Raw genomic sequence first — 16,984 nt, forward strand, 5'->3', positions numbered from 1 at the left:
AGCCATAGTGGAAGGAAAATATTGTCTTTTGTAACAAAATGGATGGACCTTGAGGGCATTATGTTAAGTGAAGTAAGTCAGACATATAAAAAACAAACACGGTGTGATCTCACTTATATCAAAAAAAAAAAAAAGCCAAACATATAGAAACAGAAAATTGTGTTTGCCAGCAGCTGAGGTTTGAGGGAAATGGAAAGATACTCATCCAGTTATATAAGTGCTGCAGATCTAATAATCAGCATAATGACCGTAGTTAACAATACTGTATTGCATACAGGCATAACTTGGAGATATTTTAGGTTTGGTTCCCGACCACTGCAGTAAAGCAAATATCGAAAAAAGTGAGTCACACAATTTATTTGGTTTTCCAGTGCATATAAAAGTTGTTTACACAATACCGTAGTCTATTAAGTTTTATGCAATAGTATTATGTCTAAAAAACAATGTACATACCTTAATTTTAAAATACTTTATTGCTAAAAAAAATGCTAACCATCATCTGAACTTTCAGTGAGTCATTACATTTTGACTGGTGGAAGCTCTTGCCTTGATCTTGATGGCTGCTGACTAGTTTCATGTTGGTTGTTGAAGGTTGGGGTGGGTGTGGCAATTTCTTAATATCAGACAATGAAATTTGCTGTATCAAATGAGTTTATGTAATATTCTAAATCCTTTGTTGTCATTTCAACAATCTTCACAGCATCTTCACCAGGAGTAGATTCCATCTCGAGAAACCACTGTTTTGGCTCATCCATAAGAAGCAACTCTGCATCTTTTAAAGTTTTATCATGATACTGCAGCAATTCAGTCACATCTTCAGGCACCACTCCTAATTCTGATTCTCTCACTGTTTCCACTAAATCGGCAGAGACTTTCTCCACCGAAGTCATGAACCCCTCAGTGTTATCCATGAGGGCTGGAATCAACTTTTTCCAAACTCCTATTAGTGCTGATATTTTGACTTCTTCCCATGAATCATGAATGCTCTTATGGCACCTAGAATGGTGAATCCTTTCCTGAAGACTTACAATTAACTTTTTCCAGAACTCTCAGAGCAAACATTATCTCATAAGCTATAGTCTTATGATGTGTATTTCTTAAACAATAAGCCTTGGAAGTCAAAGTGACTCCTTGACCCTTTGGCTGCAGAATGGATGTTGTGTAAGCAGGCATGAAAATATTTATCTCATTGTACACCTTCATCAGAGCTCTCAGGTAACCAAGCACATTGTCAATGAGCAGTAATATTTTGGAAGGAACCTTTTTACCTGAGCAGCAGGTCTCAACAGCAGGCTAAAAAAATTAAATATATATATGTTATAAATGGATGTGCTGTCATTAAGGCTTTGCTGTCACATTTACGGAGCACCGGCAGAGTAGATATAGCATAATTCTTCAGGGCCCTAGGATTTTTAGAATGGTAAGTGAGCACTGGCTTCATCTTAAAGTCGCCAGCTGCATTAGCCCCTAACAAGAGTCAGCCTGTCCTTTGAGGCTTTGAAGCCAGTCCTTGACGCCTCCTCTCTAGCTATGAAAGTTCTAAATGGCATCTTCTTCCAGTAGAAGGCTGTTTCATCTACAGTGAAAATCTGTTGTTTAGTGTATCCACGATCATTAATGATATTAGCTAGATCTTCTGGATAACTTCCTGCAGCTTCCATATCAGTACTTGCTGCTTCAGCTGGTACTTTTGATGTTATGGAGACAGTTTCTTTCCTTAAACCTCATGAACCAACCTCTGCTAGATTCAGACTTTTCTTCTACAGCTTCCTCATTTCTTTCAGCGTTCATAGAGGAGAGTTAAGGCCTTGCTCTGGATTGGACTTTGGCTTAAGGGAATGTTGTGGCTGGTTTGATCTTCTATCCAGACCACTCAAACTTTCTCCACGTCACCAAGAAGGCTGCTTTGCTTTCTTGTAATTTACGTTCACCTCTGCTTTCTTATAATTTGTGTTCGCTGGAGCAGCACTTTTAACTTCCTTCAAGAACTTTTCCTTTACATTTACAACTTGGCTAATTATTTGGCACAAGAGGCCTAACTTTCATCCTTTCTTGGCTTTCAACATGTCTTCCCCACTAAGCTTAATCATTTCTAACTTTTGATTTAAAGTGAAAGACATGCAACTCTTCCTTTTCACTTGAATTGGCCTAAATTCAATTCCTTCCCTCAAGGGTGTAGTTACAATAGTAACATCAAAGGTCACTGATCACAGATCACTATAACAAATATAATAATAATGAAAAATACGACATAATGTGATAATTACCAAAATGTGACAGAGACGTGAAGTGAGTAAATGCTGTTGCAAAAGTAGTACCAATAAACTTGCTTCATGTTATGGATTGCCATAAACTTCAATTTGTAAAAACACACAATATCTTTTAAGTACGATAAAGTAAAATATGCCTGTATTTGAAAGCTGCAAAGAGAGTGAATCATGACTATTCTCACCACACACACAAAATTGTAATGATGTGAGGTGAGGAATGTGTTAATGAACCTTTCATGGTAGTTATTTTGCAGTATACAGATGTATCAAATCATCACATTATACACCTTAACTTATATAGTATATTTCAATAAAACGGAAAAAAACCTTAAATAAACAAAAAAGTTATTGTCTCAAATTTTGGGTAAAGTTATTAGAAGGAAAAAAACATAAAATTATTGGATTTTCAAATTATATTACTCCTTATAGTTCTTGATCACAAATGGCTATTGCTTTCCCAAGAATAAAAAAAACAAAGTAGTCAAAATAAAAGTATATATAGGTTTTAAAACTATACTATGTACATTAGGACAGGCCTATGTTTCTTTTAACTTTTTCTGTCATGACATTTTCTTTTTAACAACAAAGGTTTTGTGCTTTAAGATACATTAATTTGGTGTTACTTTTTATTAGTCAAAGTTCAATGAGGAGGACCTTTAGCTACATTAAATTGATATAAATATTACCATGCTCACAAGAGTTCTCCTCCAAGTTGTTCTTCCCTTAGGCAAAACACAGAGTGAAACCTGTGGTAATGTTCTTTTTGAAGGGTGAATGTAAACAAATAACTCATGTTCAAGACTGCAAACAGTGTTGGTCTAATTCAAGACACAGGTTCTGAAGATGTTCTAGGTGGGAAATAGATTTATTTGTCCTGCTCCAGTTTGGGACCTAGATGGCTTGTTGTTTTTGTTTTGTTTTGTTTTGTTAATTCTGTAGTTGAGGAAAAAAATTAGGAGTTATTTATTTGGAAGTGATGATAAGAAGTCAAAGTACTAAAGATTCACAAGAGAATAATCAATTTATTAGCAACTGCTTACAATCTTCTGCTTTATGTGAAAGGAAAGTGAATGTCTCTTACCATTAGGCGTATCTTAATAAAGTCACAATCAGCATGTTCATTTTTCTTTGGAAGTCCATTTCTTAATGAATAGCCTATACACTCTTAAGTGAAAAATACCCAGTCCTACTCCCGGGTTGGTAGCAAATTCTCAGCTGCCTATATTATTCTTTTAATTGAGTTTCCTCTAGATTGTATGTAAAATCACATTGCTTCAGGTCTATTTGCAGTATGTTCTGGTAATGCTTTGTCTGACCACGCTGGGTGCAAATACTGATAGAAGAGCAGCATAAAACCAATGGATAATATCAGGTTATGATGAACTGTGTGGCAATTAATGAGTAACAGCAATTCAATAAAGATTTCCCACCCAAATGCCTAAATACCAGTATCATTATCATATTTTCTAAGAAACGAATGCTGTAGTGTAGAGTTCTATGGCTCCACTTCCGTCTCTTATCATTTCTTCACTTGACAACTGCAGTTTCACTGCTGACTAGCAGGAGAAGTTGATGGCAGCATACAGTAGAGTGATCAGGATAAGCATCAGTACTATATCCACTGGATAGGAATTTTTAAAAATTTTGCTGGGAACATAAGTTTCACTTCTCCCAAGCTCTAGCCATGCTGCCAACAATGTTATGGAAAATATATATAATAAAAAGGGCACGCTCTTCAGCTTCAGAGGTGTGGTAAAAAGTACCAGAATCACTACACGTGAGGTAATCTCCAAGCAACACCGTATCATAAGGCAGATGAATTCTATTGGCTGTAACTTAATATTAGTGTTGTTGTACTTGATCTGGATGGCCAATATATTGCAGTGAATAGCCCCATAGGTAACTGATATGGGGAAAATAAACGAACCAAATAGTCTGTTTAAATAATTTTACATTAAATTTGGTTGAAAGGAACAGTGAAGATTCTTTTCAAATATAAGTGTGCAACGTACAAAAACACTGATTTCTCTAAAAACACTCTCCAAATGATGCAATTAAACCAGAAAAGAAAAATAGACCAAATAGTCATTTCTCATATAAATTAAAATAGCAAATCAAAATTCAAATTGCACACCATTTAGAAAATGAACAACACTCTATTCATACTTCGAGAAATTCTCAAAATGAAACCCTAAAAACATTAACAAACTTAACTGCATTTATGAGCAAGCAAAATTGAAAATGAAAATAAATGAATATAAATGAATAAATGAAAATAAATGACCTAAAAATTCAAACAAACAGAAAAAAAATTTAAAAATCAAAACTCCATAGCAGAAGAAAAGATTTAATAACAAAAAAAGATATTAGTAAATTACAAAATGAATTATATACATAAATTTGAAAACAGTACTAAGAAACAAAGATAGATATTGCCAATACACAACTTTAATAATACCAAAAACAACAGATCAATAGGAACTATACAAGGTCATTGAAGAATATTAAGTACAATTTATATAAATTCTTATAATATCTAGCTGAATGTTTGATTTTAAGAAAGATACATAAAAAATTGATTAAAAATGAGTCAACTGTCCAACAAAAAAATTAAAAGGAAGATTAAAAAAAAATCTGTCTCTAAAAGTTCGTATGCTCATCTGGAGAAATTCTACCAAACTAGAGTATACCTTTGTAAGTCATTTAACCTTTGAAAATAATATAAACAAGAACAAATATAAAAAATATAAATTAAGTGCTCCCATGAACTTTGCCAATATTTTAAGTATTTGAAGTGTATTAAATTCACGTAATTTTCAGAAGTCTAGAAATAGGTATTTAAATTTTGCCCTTTTTAGATATAACAAAACAGGAATTAAGAAACTTGTCAAAAATTATTCAATTGTAAGAGAAAGAATGAATACACAGATGCAGACACACTGTCTACAGATCCTATTTGTACAGTTTCTCTGCTTCTATTGCTATAAAGCTATTATAACTTTAAAGATGAATTACTAGAATAATATAAAAAAGAACTTCAGAGGTCAAACTCCACCTTTGAATTTCCCAAATATAAATTTACTTCACATACATTTATTTTACACAGGTTAAATTTTCTTGAAAATATTTTCTCATTATAGAACCCATAAGAGAATATTCTATTTCAAAACATAAATATTTACATCATCCTTTGTAGAGGCTTCATAATGTTAGGTTTATTTACCTCTTCGTGTTTAATCACTGAAGGTTTAATATAACTAAGTGATCTAGGATATGTGAAAACGTGTATCTAATTGGTTTTAATTCCAGTTTCTATGTCCTCTTATCACCTATTTCTTTGAGAAACTCAGTTTTTTTTTGGCCTAAAAATAGGTTTTATATTTAATAGATATAGTTTACCATGATTATTAAAAGTTTCAAATCTGTGGCTATTCCTTCCTATTTTGTTGTTCAGATAAACTAAAACTATCTTTCCTTGTTCAAAAAAAAAAGTTAGGGGCTTCCCTGCTGGCGCAGTGGTTGAGAATCCGCCTGCTAATGCAGGGGACACGGGTTCGAGCCCTGGTCTGGGAAGGTCCCACATGCCGCGGAGCAACTGGGCCCATGAGCCACAATTACTGAGCCTGTGCGTCTGGAGCCTGTGCCCCGCAACGAGAGGCCGCGACAGTGAGAGGCCCGCGCACCGCGATGAAGAGTGGCCCCCGCTCGCCGCAACTGGAGAAAGCCCTCGCACAGAAACGAAGACCCAACACAGCCAAAAATAAATAAATAAATTTTAAAAAAAGACAACAGCACCCATTAAAAAAAAAAAACTTAGTAAGAAAGTTTAATATTGTAACTGTTTTTCCTTTATACCTGTAAATATAAATATAATTCCAGATAACTTCTCATAATGTCAAATGACATCTTTGTGATAATGTACTATAATTTCTCTCTTTGTATCTTTGAATGATGTTTTATTCAATTTTGTATTAATAAAGTTTGAAAAACAAATGACTATTTTCTTTTAAAAATGTTTATTGAACATTTCCCTCTTAAATGCTAAATGAAACAGTCTAATTTTATTTTAGCTAATTAACTTCTCTTTAGCCAATCTCTTTTTCAGTCGTTCTTCTCTTTTACTGCTAAAGCTATTAGAACAAAATGTGTACATACCAGTGGCTTTTTTTTTTAAGCAATCATCACCACTATCTAAACATAAAACATTTTCATCACCTTAAAAAAAATTATTCTGTACTCATTAAGCAATTAATCTCTCTCCCCCCCCCTTTCTCAACCCAAGGAAACCCCCTATCTTGTGTGTATATATATATATATATATATATATATATTTGCATTTTCTGGACATAAATGGCTGACAGTATTTGCTCTAGACTATCCTCAAGGTCTGTACAACAAACACAATGGAAATAAAGACTATATCTCCTGGGGCAGAGGATGGGAAAATTTATCACCCTTAAAAATTCTAGGATTTTCTAAACTTGGGAGTTCTCAGCAGTGATGCAAATTCACATCATAAACTGCATCTACCTAGGTCCATATATATAACGTCCCCAAGGGCTATTTGCACAAAGGCGAACATTATCCCTCTTGGTGTGCTGTAAGTAATAGACCCTTCACAGTGCTTGGTATTCATCAACTACAATTCTTCTACCTCTTAAATTCTTAATTTCACAACTATTTTATCTGCACTGTTGACCTATCTCCAGAAAAAAATTCAATGTGAATGGTATTTTTGTAAGTTAATAGTTATCAACCTTAGATAAACATTTAATCCTATTGGGAAATTCTGCTACACATTAGCTTTATTTTTTTTCCGCCGTGAAACTGCAAACTCTCAGCTAAACTAAAAACATGGGATTCTTATTAATTTTTTTAAAGTATTTATTTATTTATTTATTTATGGCTGTGTCGGGTCTTCGTTTCTGTGCGAGGGTTTTCTCTAGTTGTGGCAAGTGGGGTCCACTCTTCATCACGGTCCGGGGGCCTCTCACTATCGCGGCCTCTCTCTATCGCGGCCTCTCTTGCTGCGTAGCACAGGCTCCAGACGTGCAGGCTCAGTAATTGTGGCTCACGGGCCCAGCCGCTCTGCAGCACGTGGGATCCTCCCAGACCAGGGCTCGAACCCATGTCCCCTGAATTGGCAGGCAGAGTCTCAACCACTGCGCCACCAGGGAAGCCCATCTTATTAATTTTTTATTTCCATTTATAAACTCCTTTCAAAACTAATGCTTAATCACCAAAATCTGTTGTCTATATGTTACACAGCCCTCAAATCTTTGCTTATAAAATAGATTAGAAAAGGATGATGTAAACAAAAAACTAGAGCAAGTCAGTGAAATTAACTGTTAGAGAAAGAGTGGAGATATATATGAGTAAAAAAATAAGCAGAAGAAAAATATAAAACTTCAAGTGAATTTAAAGGATCCTTGATTTGATCTTGTATGACTCAGGTAGCCATGTTAAGGTTTTTAACCAGAAGTGTTATCAACAGTCAAATTTATATTTAAAATACTCTATTTCTTACCAAAAATAAAATTATCTTTGTCATGAAAGTCAAGCAGTTACCTACTAAAAAGCAATTATATAAATTAGAAAATGAAGTTTTCATCCCAGCACAAATATTGAATATAATCAATATTTTTACTTCTCTATTTGTCCACAATATATTTGGTTACAGATTTGTCATAATAAAATTTACATACCATATACTCATCCTATGAAAGTGTACAAGTCTCTGGTTTCTAGTATATTCAGAGTTATGTGGCCATAACCACAGTCACTTGTAGAACTTTTTTGATCCCTCCATACAGAAACCGTTTTCCCATTTGCTGTCGTCTCACTTTTCTGCCCAGTCCTTCTAACCTTATGTAACCACTAATGTAATTTCTGCTGTTATGCATTTGCCTATTCTGAACATTTTATTTAAATAGAATCACAGAATATGTGATCTTCACTAACTCACTTCTTTCAAATAGCATAATATTTTCAAGGTTCATCCATCTTGTATCACATATCAATACATCTTTCCTTTTTATGTTCAAAAAAATAGTCTATTGTGTATGGATAAACACATTTTGTTTATTTCAGTTGATAGACATTTGGGTTGCAAATGCATGGAAATATGTTTTCACTTCTCTAAGAGTAGAAGCTACTCCATTTTAAATTTGTTGTTACTATTTTTAAATTATTTTTATATCCATTCTAGACGGTTTGAATTGTTGGCTTCAGTATCCATCTCTCCAGTGTCAAATTATGCTGAGCATGTTTTCATGTGCTTATCTTCTTTGGAGAAATGCCTATTTATCTCCCTTGCTCATATATTTTTGGTAATTTTCTTCTCTTTAAATTGTAAGAGTTCCTTAAATATTCCAAATACAAGTCTCTTATCAGACATATGATGTACAAATATTTTTCTCCCATAGAGTGGGTTGTTCTTTTCACTTTCTTGATGGTTTCCTTTGAAGCACAAAAGTTTAACTTTGATGAAGTCCAATTTAACTATTTTCTTTTACTGGTTGTGTTTCTGTGAGATATCTAAGAAACCACTGCCTAATCCAAGGTCATGAAGGTTTATGTTTGTATTTCTTTCAAGAGTTTTATAGTTTTAGCTCTTAGATTTAGGTCTTTGATTAATTTTGAGTTAATTTTTGTTTATGGAATGAGATAGAGATTCTATTTCATTCTTTTTCTTGTGAAGATCCAGTTGTCTCAATACCTTTTCTTGAAAAACTATTCTTTCCCACTGAATTATCTTGGATCCTTTGTTGAAAATCAATTGACCTCAAGTAGATGGGCTTCTTTTTGGACTCTCAGTTCTATTCTTTTGATACATTCTTATGCCAGTGCTACACTACCTTGATTGTTGTAGATCTGTAGTAAGTTAGGAAACTGGGAGTGTGAGTTGTCTAAATTTTCCTTATTTTAAAAAATTGCTTTGCCTGCTCTAGGTCCCTTTAATTTCCATGCAAATTTTAGAAGAAGTTTGACAATTTTTGTAAAGAAGTCAGCTGGAATTTGAAAGGGATTGCACTAAATCTGTGTATGAATTTGAAAGTATTGCCATCTTAATTTTGTGTTCCAGTCTATGAATATTGGATATCCTTGCATTTACTTATGTTTTCTTACATTTCTTTCAATAATGGTTTATAGTTCTTAGATTATAAGTTTTGCACATTTGTAAAATTTATTCCTAAGTGTTTTGTTGTTTTGATGCCTTTGTAAAATTGTTTCCTTAATTTTTTTTGGATTGTCCTTTGTCAGTCTATAGAAATTTAATTGATTTTTGTATACTGGTCTTGTCTGCAACTCTGTTGAATTTACTTATTAGTTCTAACTCTTTTTAATGGATTCCTCAAGATTTTCTGTAAACAAATCATATCATTTTCTGTAAACAAATCAGATATCACTTACAAATATATATGTGTAAATATGTATACATGTTTTCATTATACATAAGTATGTATATATGTGCAATGTATATGTTATATATACATATAAAATATGTATATTTTTGCATATTTATAATATTATATATATTATAATTTATAACATAAAGTTAGGTTTGTTCATTGTTAATTGCAAAATATTCCCAATCATTTCTAAAAATTTTGTTGTTTATCAGTCCAAATGACTGATGTGTTAATCTCATGAAAATTGTTGGTTTCTCAAAATCACTTTGTATATTTATCAGTTTTGCTTCTTGTGTATATGGAGACAGTGTTATTGGGCATTTGAAATTGATTGTTATAATCTTTTTGAATGGTTCTTCAGCACTGTGCCTGCTCATCCCTTGCATTAATTTGGGGCCCCAAATTAAAAACCATGCCATTTACAAGAGCTCTGAAGAAAACAAAAATTCTTATCAATTAAGATGAGTAGCATTAAGAAACTACAAAAAAAAAACCACGCTATTTATCATACATTTCCTAGTCACCTTCCCACAACTTAACCCCCTCCTCCGAAGTCCAAACCCTCTCTTCCTTTGTCTAGTCTCTTACCCTTTGTTAAAATGGGATATAAGTCCCTTAGTCTAACAACCTGATTGGGGTTTGCACTTCTTTTCTATGAAGTTACTGTGAGCATACAAAAATATACTTTTTTTCTCCTGTTAATTTGGTTTTTGTCAGATTAGTTCACAGACTCTATGTACTGAATCTAACACTTACAAAGAATATTGGTTAATATGAAGAATTCATTTGGCAACCAAAACTCTTAATAATGTCTTGGACCTTGAGCCTCATATTTCCCCTGAAAAGTATGCCTTTTTTTCCAGCAAAATTTTGTTGGGGTTTATGTTATTGAGGAATGAACTGAGATGAATATGTGGAACTGGTATGTAACGGCATACTGTCCTAGAAATCTGAAGACCTGCAGGAGATTTAAAAATTCCAACCCTTGTTATAACTTTTTTAAGAAGATTGTGATATTGTCAAAATGCACATGAATGAAGTTTTAACATGCTGTATGATGGGTGGATAAGGCTGTCCATTGTACCATTTCTTTGTTTGAATTCTCAGCCATGGTTTGGCAGTGCAAACACTCTTTAAATTAACAAATTCGATACACAATAAATATATAACCATTTGAAAGATCTAATCGTTTGAAAGATTAATAATACTGGGTAAACTATGGCAAATCTGATTTTATGAAACAAAAGTCCCACACGATGGAAACAAAATAAACATAAAAACATTTAACATAAATAATATGTTTAATCTAGCATAATAAAATAATGTTGATAACAGATCAAGTGGATAAAGTTCTGGGAAAACGTAAATGGCAAGAATAGTATTAAATGAAACAATATTCAAATCAGACCAACAAACTTTGAATCAAAGATTTATTTCCAGTTCCCTTAAAACGGGGCCTAACAGTTAATTTTTTAAAGCGTTTTTTAAAAGAAATGGATACTTCGTAAATTTTGCAAAATGTTAAAAAATATAGCGCTAAGAAAATACCAGGAAATAAATTTTACAAACGTAAAATTGACTTCAAGCTAAGTGGAGAACAACAAATATGGGAAATTTCACTCATTAACAAAGACGTAAAAAACTGTAAATAATGTTATGGACAGCAAAGTGTTAACAGCTTGTTTTAAAATAAAACCTCACGAAGAAATAGAATTTGTTTTGAGAAACAGTGAAGTGTTCGACACCGCAAAATTGAGCATAGTCATCCACTGAAAGAATAACGTAGAAACAAGCGGGACAAGTTCTAGTCAGAGTAAGTTTTCACGGTACTTTTTTTGTTTTTTGCATTTTTTTTTTCTTTTGCTATTAAGAATCCAATCTGCAGTTTGCAGAAATGGAATAATAAACGTGCGCATGGAAAGTGGGTCGTGAGTGAAATACTGTGCATGAACGTAAATAACTTATATTCTATCATGGTTCCAGGTTTGTAAAGCTGCTGCAACGGGTTCTTTTCCAATAAAGCCTGGCCTGTCACAGATAACTCAGTAAGGGTCTAGAGAAACTGCGTTTTGGCAAACGCATTAACGTCGCTGTGGTTTATACTGGTAAAGTAACGGAGGAGCATTTGGGCTGCAGTTCCAGTGTTCAGCCACACTGGTGAATTTTCAGAATTTTTTTCCTCGCTAATGCGCAGGCGTAACATGCGCAATAGGCACTTTAAAAAAAGATCCGGTGCTTCTAGTCGTAACTCTACCCCTCTGTTCTGTTAAAAAACTACTTAATATCACGCTAGTGGCTACTTTGTGGTGATTTTACGGTGGTGAACTTGCTTCTGCAATCTCAGCTTTTACCTGGCGTTCAGAACGTCGTTCAGGTTTGTAGATAACTGCTGAAGAATCGGTGCGCGGAGTGACATAGCACGCAACGAGACCGGAAAGGCTGGTGGGTCAAGATGGTGGCTGTAAAACGCATCCTTGACGATTGGTAAGCACGTACCTGCGTTAAAATAACTTTGGAGTTCACTAGAAAATAAAGGTTGTGTGGCACTTACTTTTTATGTAGGAAGGATCCATGCGCTATTGAAAAAAACAGCAAAATCGTATTTTACAGATTAGCGTTCGGGCCCGACATGGAACCGGGGACGGACGACTTCCTACCGCCGCCAGAGTGTCCGGTGTTCGAGCCCAGTTGGGCAGAATTTCGAGACCCCCTTGGCTACATCGCGAAAATCAGGCCCATTGCCGAGAAGTCCGGTATTTGCAAGATTCGCCCACCCCCGGTAAGCCTCTAAAGCAGAATTTGGCCTGAAGGTGACTTTTGCAGTGATCGCAGGACCACTGTGCTACTTTAACAACGCCTTAGATTCGGAACCAGTTAATTGAATCCTCCACGTAGCTCCTAGTTTCTCCCCTTGTAAATGTTTGACTAAAACGCGCTGGTGTCAGAAAACTAATATCCTATCACTAGATTTCGTGGAGTAACAAAAAATTTATGTGGATAACTAAGAAGCCCGAATCGGTACTGATTCTCAGCTGTGCCAATGTTACACCCATCTCTATGATAGGGATATGTGTCTTTTATACTTTATTTAAATGACATTTAATTTATTCTAAGTTATTTGATATGTAATTGAACCGACGAAAAGTTGCATGAATTTGTGCCACTGGGCCTCCGTTGTTTACATTTTCTCATATGACCTGCGATGTGTATGATAAACATACCTAAAAATGGGAAGGGATATGGAACCCCCTACTACCAACCGAAGTACTGTTAGTTCACTTAGAGGCTTCTCCTCTGTTTTGGGATACTTAAAACTGCGAATTGAAACTGTTATTTGACTGAATTTTGAATGCAAATTGAAATGAACCTAGGCCATCAGTTTAAACAACTAATATGACATCCAGAGTAGATGTCCACTTACTGCACAGCATGCTGCTCATTAGTCACATGCTGAGCCTGACTCCCAGACTCTCTTTTTTTTGTATTTCAATGGGAATACTTTTCTCAGTATAGTAGTTATGCTTCGGTTCATCTTTGCCAGACTACCAAAAGTAGGAAAAGATAATAGTCTAAGTTTGAAAATTAAACAATTTCTTGTTCATAATAGGGTTATCTTCATTTCAGTAAGGACCTTTCTCACAACCTTTTTGTCCTTTGTTCTTAAAGTGAGTTTTAGGCCTCATTTTGTCAGAATTTGGGACTTTTTTCTTTTGTTTTTGTTTGTTGTCTTTTTTGGAGGAGACATACCAAGCAGACCTTTGGATTAGTAGATTTTTTTTTCCCCAGTGACCTAGTGTTAAAGATGCAACACCTTGAGGCTTTTAGAGGCAAAAATAGTAATAACTCTTAAAAATGAGGGATATTAAGATAGAAACAGGTGATTCTAATTCTATCTTTATCTTTTGCTATGCCATAATAACCAAGTTCTTTCACTTTCTTTTAGGACTGGCAGCCTCCCTTTGCAGTAGAAGTTGACAACTTCAAATTTACTCCACGCATCCAGAGGCTAAATGAACTAGAGGTATTTCTTCAATATTTAAGTCACCCTCTTAGAGTGGAATCTCAGCTCTAATCTTGTTTTGCTTGTAGTTTGATAACAACGCAGTTAAGAGGTTAGGTTTTGAAGTAAATATATTTTGATTGTAACACCAGCTTCATTATTTCCAAGAATATTGATCCTGCAAAAAGTCTTGTACAGAATGGCAGGACATATAGAGCGTTTAAATTTAGGGAGATGAATCACATATTTTTTTCCTGCCATATAATGGGCTAAAACTAGACCTATCAAGAAAATAGATACTGTCTTTCCTATTTTTTTCCCCGTAACTTCGTATTTTATTATTTTGGATTTTTCCTGATTTCCTTAACAAAAGCAAAGTACAGAGCAGAAATCTGGCCTCCTAAATTTCTACCTTAAGGCTGGTGGTGTTGTATGTATGACTGTATTTAAGAATGGGTTAGAGTAAGTAGGAGAGGAAAATCTTGTTTTTTAAAGTACTCAAGAGTGTCCATATTTGGTTTAGTGTTATTTTTGGAAAGCATATGAATGGTTTGGCATTGTCTGTTTTGACTGTGGTTGGTTACTAAAAGCTCCAAAATGACTTCGGGTAAGAGAATTATAATTCATAAACTGGTTTCATGTCTTAAGTTTTTGACATGGAAAGGAAAACTACTTTATTCCCTTCAGTTTTGTTTCTGTAGACTCTAGATGGCTCTGTCTTGAGGAGGATATTAGACTGAGCCTAAATACTGTTACTCAGCATTCATTAAGCCCAAAGATAACGCTTTAAACTTAGGCACGAAGTGTTTTGACTTTGAGGCATCACTTTCTGAGTTCCTCCTCTCACATGAAAGAATTAGTTTATTTGAGCTTTTTATGGACACCAGTGGTGTTAAAGACAGTGAAGCCTAGATTCTAGCCTAGTAGAAAGCCATAGAAAATACAGAACGATACTTGCTTATCCACTTCATACTGCACCAAAGTCAGGATAAGGAGTAAGACAAACTCATAGGGCTCTCTATTCTCTAGGCTCAGACCAGAGTGAAACTGAATTATTTGGACCAGATTGCAAAATTCTGGGAAATTCAAGGTTCTTCTTTAAAAATGCCCAATGTGGAGCGGAGGATCTTGGACCTCTACAGTCTTAGTAAGGTAAGAGTACTTCTGCTTTTAAAAGGAAAAACAAAAAACCTTACTTTGGACACATCTGTTGTTGAACATTGTCTTTGGACAGGAAAGGAGAGAACACAAGAGTCTGTCAACATTTTTTCCCTCAGTGCTCCAGCAGTGATTTATTAGATTTCGTAGAAACCAGGACGTAGAGAGAGCCACTTGTATGCAGATTTTCAGTCTGGGACTTCCTCTACCAACTAGTACTAGAGCAGGTAAACTAGGACTCAGTCTTCAAGATGACAACCCTGCTATTTGAACTTTCACTTGGGACATAGTCCTGCCAACATTGCTTGACACAATCTTTGAGACCTGGAATAATTGTTACTGGGGGACAGAGAGCACTCATTTTAAGCCTCATTGCAATTTTTTAGGTCTTTCCAGTGTGTTCACAGTTAATCTATACCCTTTCTTATCCTTTCAGATTGTGATGGAAGAAGGTGGCTATGAAGCCATCTGTAAGGACCGACGATGGGCCCGAGTTGCCCAGCGCCTCAGCTACCCACCAGGCAAAAACATTGGCTCCCTGCTACGATCTCACTATGAACGTATCATTTATCCTTATGAAATGTTTCAGTCTGGAGCTAACCTTGTGGTGAGGTCCCTTAGCTGGTTTGGATCCTAATGTGATTTTGCTGTTTTTCCTCTTACCTTCCCTTTTTTGGTTGGGCTTTCTTCTGAATAGTCAAGGTTTAGAGTCTTTAGCTCATTGACAAAATTAGAAATACCAAGAATTGGCCCTGTAAAATATTTTGTAGCATGTGTGAAAAGGTTTTACACCTTCTAGGTTAGATTATGGGAAGTGGAGTGTCCTTTCCCTGTGTCTTAGGGTTTTCATGGACAAGGTCTTAAAGTAGGAGTTAGAGAAAAGCAGTTCTTATTTTAGCCATTCTCCATGAAACAGATAATTCTTATGAGTTATTAAACTTACAGAGGATAGTTCATGTAAAAAGAGTTTAGGAATGAAACCATGGTGTAACTTGGGCTTAACAAGGAGTGGCAACTGATTTAGGTTATCTTAAATAACAACTTTTTAGGTTTTATTACCTCCAGAACACTTTTTAAAACTACATGTGTATCATGTATGTGTGTAAACATATTAAATTTAACTTACCTGGTTTTATTAGATTTGAAGTGCATAAGGCACACAGAAAGTAAGGGTAGAAGTCCAGGTTCAAACCTTGGTCCCCAAGACTGTGGGTCTTCACTAGGCTCTACTACTTATGTGTATGCAAAGATGTAGAGGAATTTTCATTCCAAAGAACAGAAGGGTAGATTTCTATAATTTACCAAGAAGTACAGCTTTTCTTGCCAGAGATTTAGGATGAGAGAATCACTTAGTTATTTGCTGATTGTGAATATTACTCCTTTCCTGATACTTCACTTTTCCCTTTCCCCAGCAGTGTAACACTCAGCCATTTGACAGTGAGGAAAAAGACAAGGAATACAAACCCCACAGCATTCCCCTTAGACAGTCTGTGCAGCCTTCCAAGTTCAGCAGCTATAGTCGGCGGGCAAAAAGACTACAGCCTGATGTGAGTGCCTGTTTGTTTTTCCCTACAAATTGCCAAAGTTCATCTAGGACTCCCTTTTAGGGACAGTCCATTTATATAAGACATTCTTTTTTTTTTTTTTAACCTATAGCTGGTTCATGGTTGAATTAATTGAAAGTGAATGAGTTGTTTCATAGGTATGGTGTGCAGTAGTTTTCTTTTTGTACATTTTAAAAGCAAACGTGTATTCTTCTAATGTTGTCTTAAGGGTGAACTTTTATGAATCTTGTGATGGTTTTTATTAAGCATACTATATAGTTTAATTTTGAAACCATTGGTTTCATTATGTGTTCTTTTATGAGATGGGCAGTCAGATGCTGCCTTGAGAGGTGACATAAGAAAGGCTCAGGAAAACAAAATACAGTAGAAACAGGAGCGTGGGGCAGCAGAGAAGGGTGAGCCTAAACCACAGCCTTTATTTAGGTTTCCAAGGGAAGGGCAGGTTAGGATTGGCTACTTTGAACAATTTCAGTGAGCTTTGACTTACAGGGTAGTCCCTACTTTCCTGACACCTGGCCCTGCATGATTATGGCAGAGAAATGTTGCCTCCTGGGGTGCAGGAGCCAGACACAGGAGTTA

The 16,984-nt window shown here is 35.1% G+C and overlaps 1 protein-coding gene and 1 pseudogene across 6 annotated transcripts in view; one reads left to right on the top strand and one right to left on the bottom strand.

The window, feature by feature from the left end:
* Window positions 1-620: 620 nt before the first annotated feature.
* Window positions 621-12,255, bottom strand: LOC137757630 (XK-related protein 3-like; annotated as a pseudogene).
* Window positions 11,911-16,984, top strand: part of LOC137757634 (lysine-specific demethylase 5D-like) — a 49,775-nt gene continuing 44,701 nt past the window's right edge. For 4 of the 6 annotated variants that reach the window (XM_068534224.1, XM_068534226.1, XM_068534228.1 and 1 more), the window contains exons 1-6: window positions 11,911-12,166; window positions 12,293-12,461; window positions 13,626-13,703; window positions 14,712-14,834; window positions 15,277-15,447; window positions 16,253-16,387. In XM_068534224.1, the coding sequence (XP_068390325.1) occupies window positions 12,312-12,461; window positions 13,626-13,703; window positions 14,712-14,834; window positions 15,277-15,447; window positions 16,253-16,387 (657 nt within the window). In that variant the 5' untranslated portion in view covers window positions 11,911-12,166; window positions 12,293-12,311. The remainder of the gene's footprint in view (window positions 12,167-12,292; window positions 12,462-13,625; window positions 13,704-14,711; window positions 14,835-15,276; window positions 15,448-16,252; window positions 16,388-16,984) is intronic. The other 2 variants (XM_068534225.1, XM_068534227.1) reach the window with 1 other exon arrangement.

This window comes from Eschrichtius robustus, chromosome Y (genome assembly GCF_028021215.1).
Source record: "Eschrichtius robustus isolate mEscRob2 chromosome Y, mEscRob2.pri, whole genome shotgun sequence".
Classification (NCBI taxonomy): Eukaryota; Metazoa; Chordata; class Mammalia; order Artiodactyla; family Eschrichtiidae; genus Eschrichtius; species Eschrichtius robustus.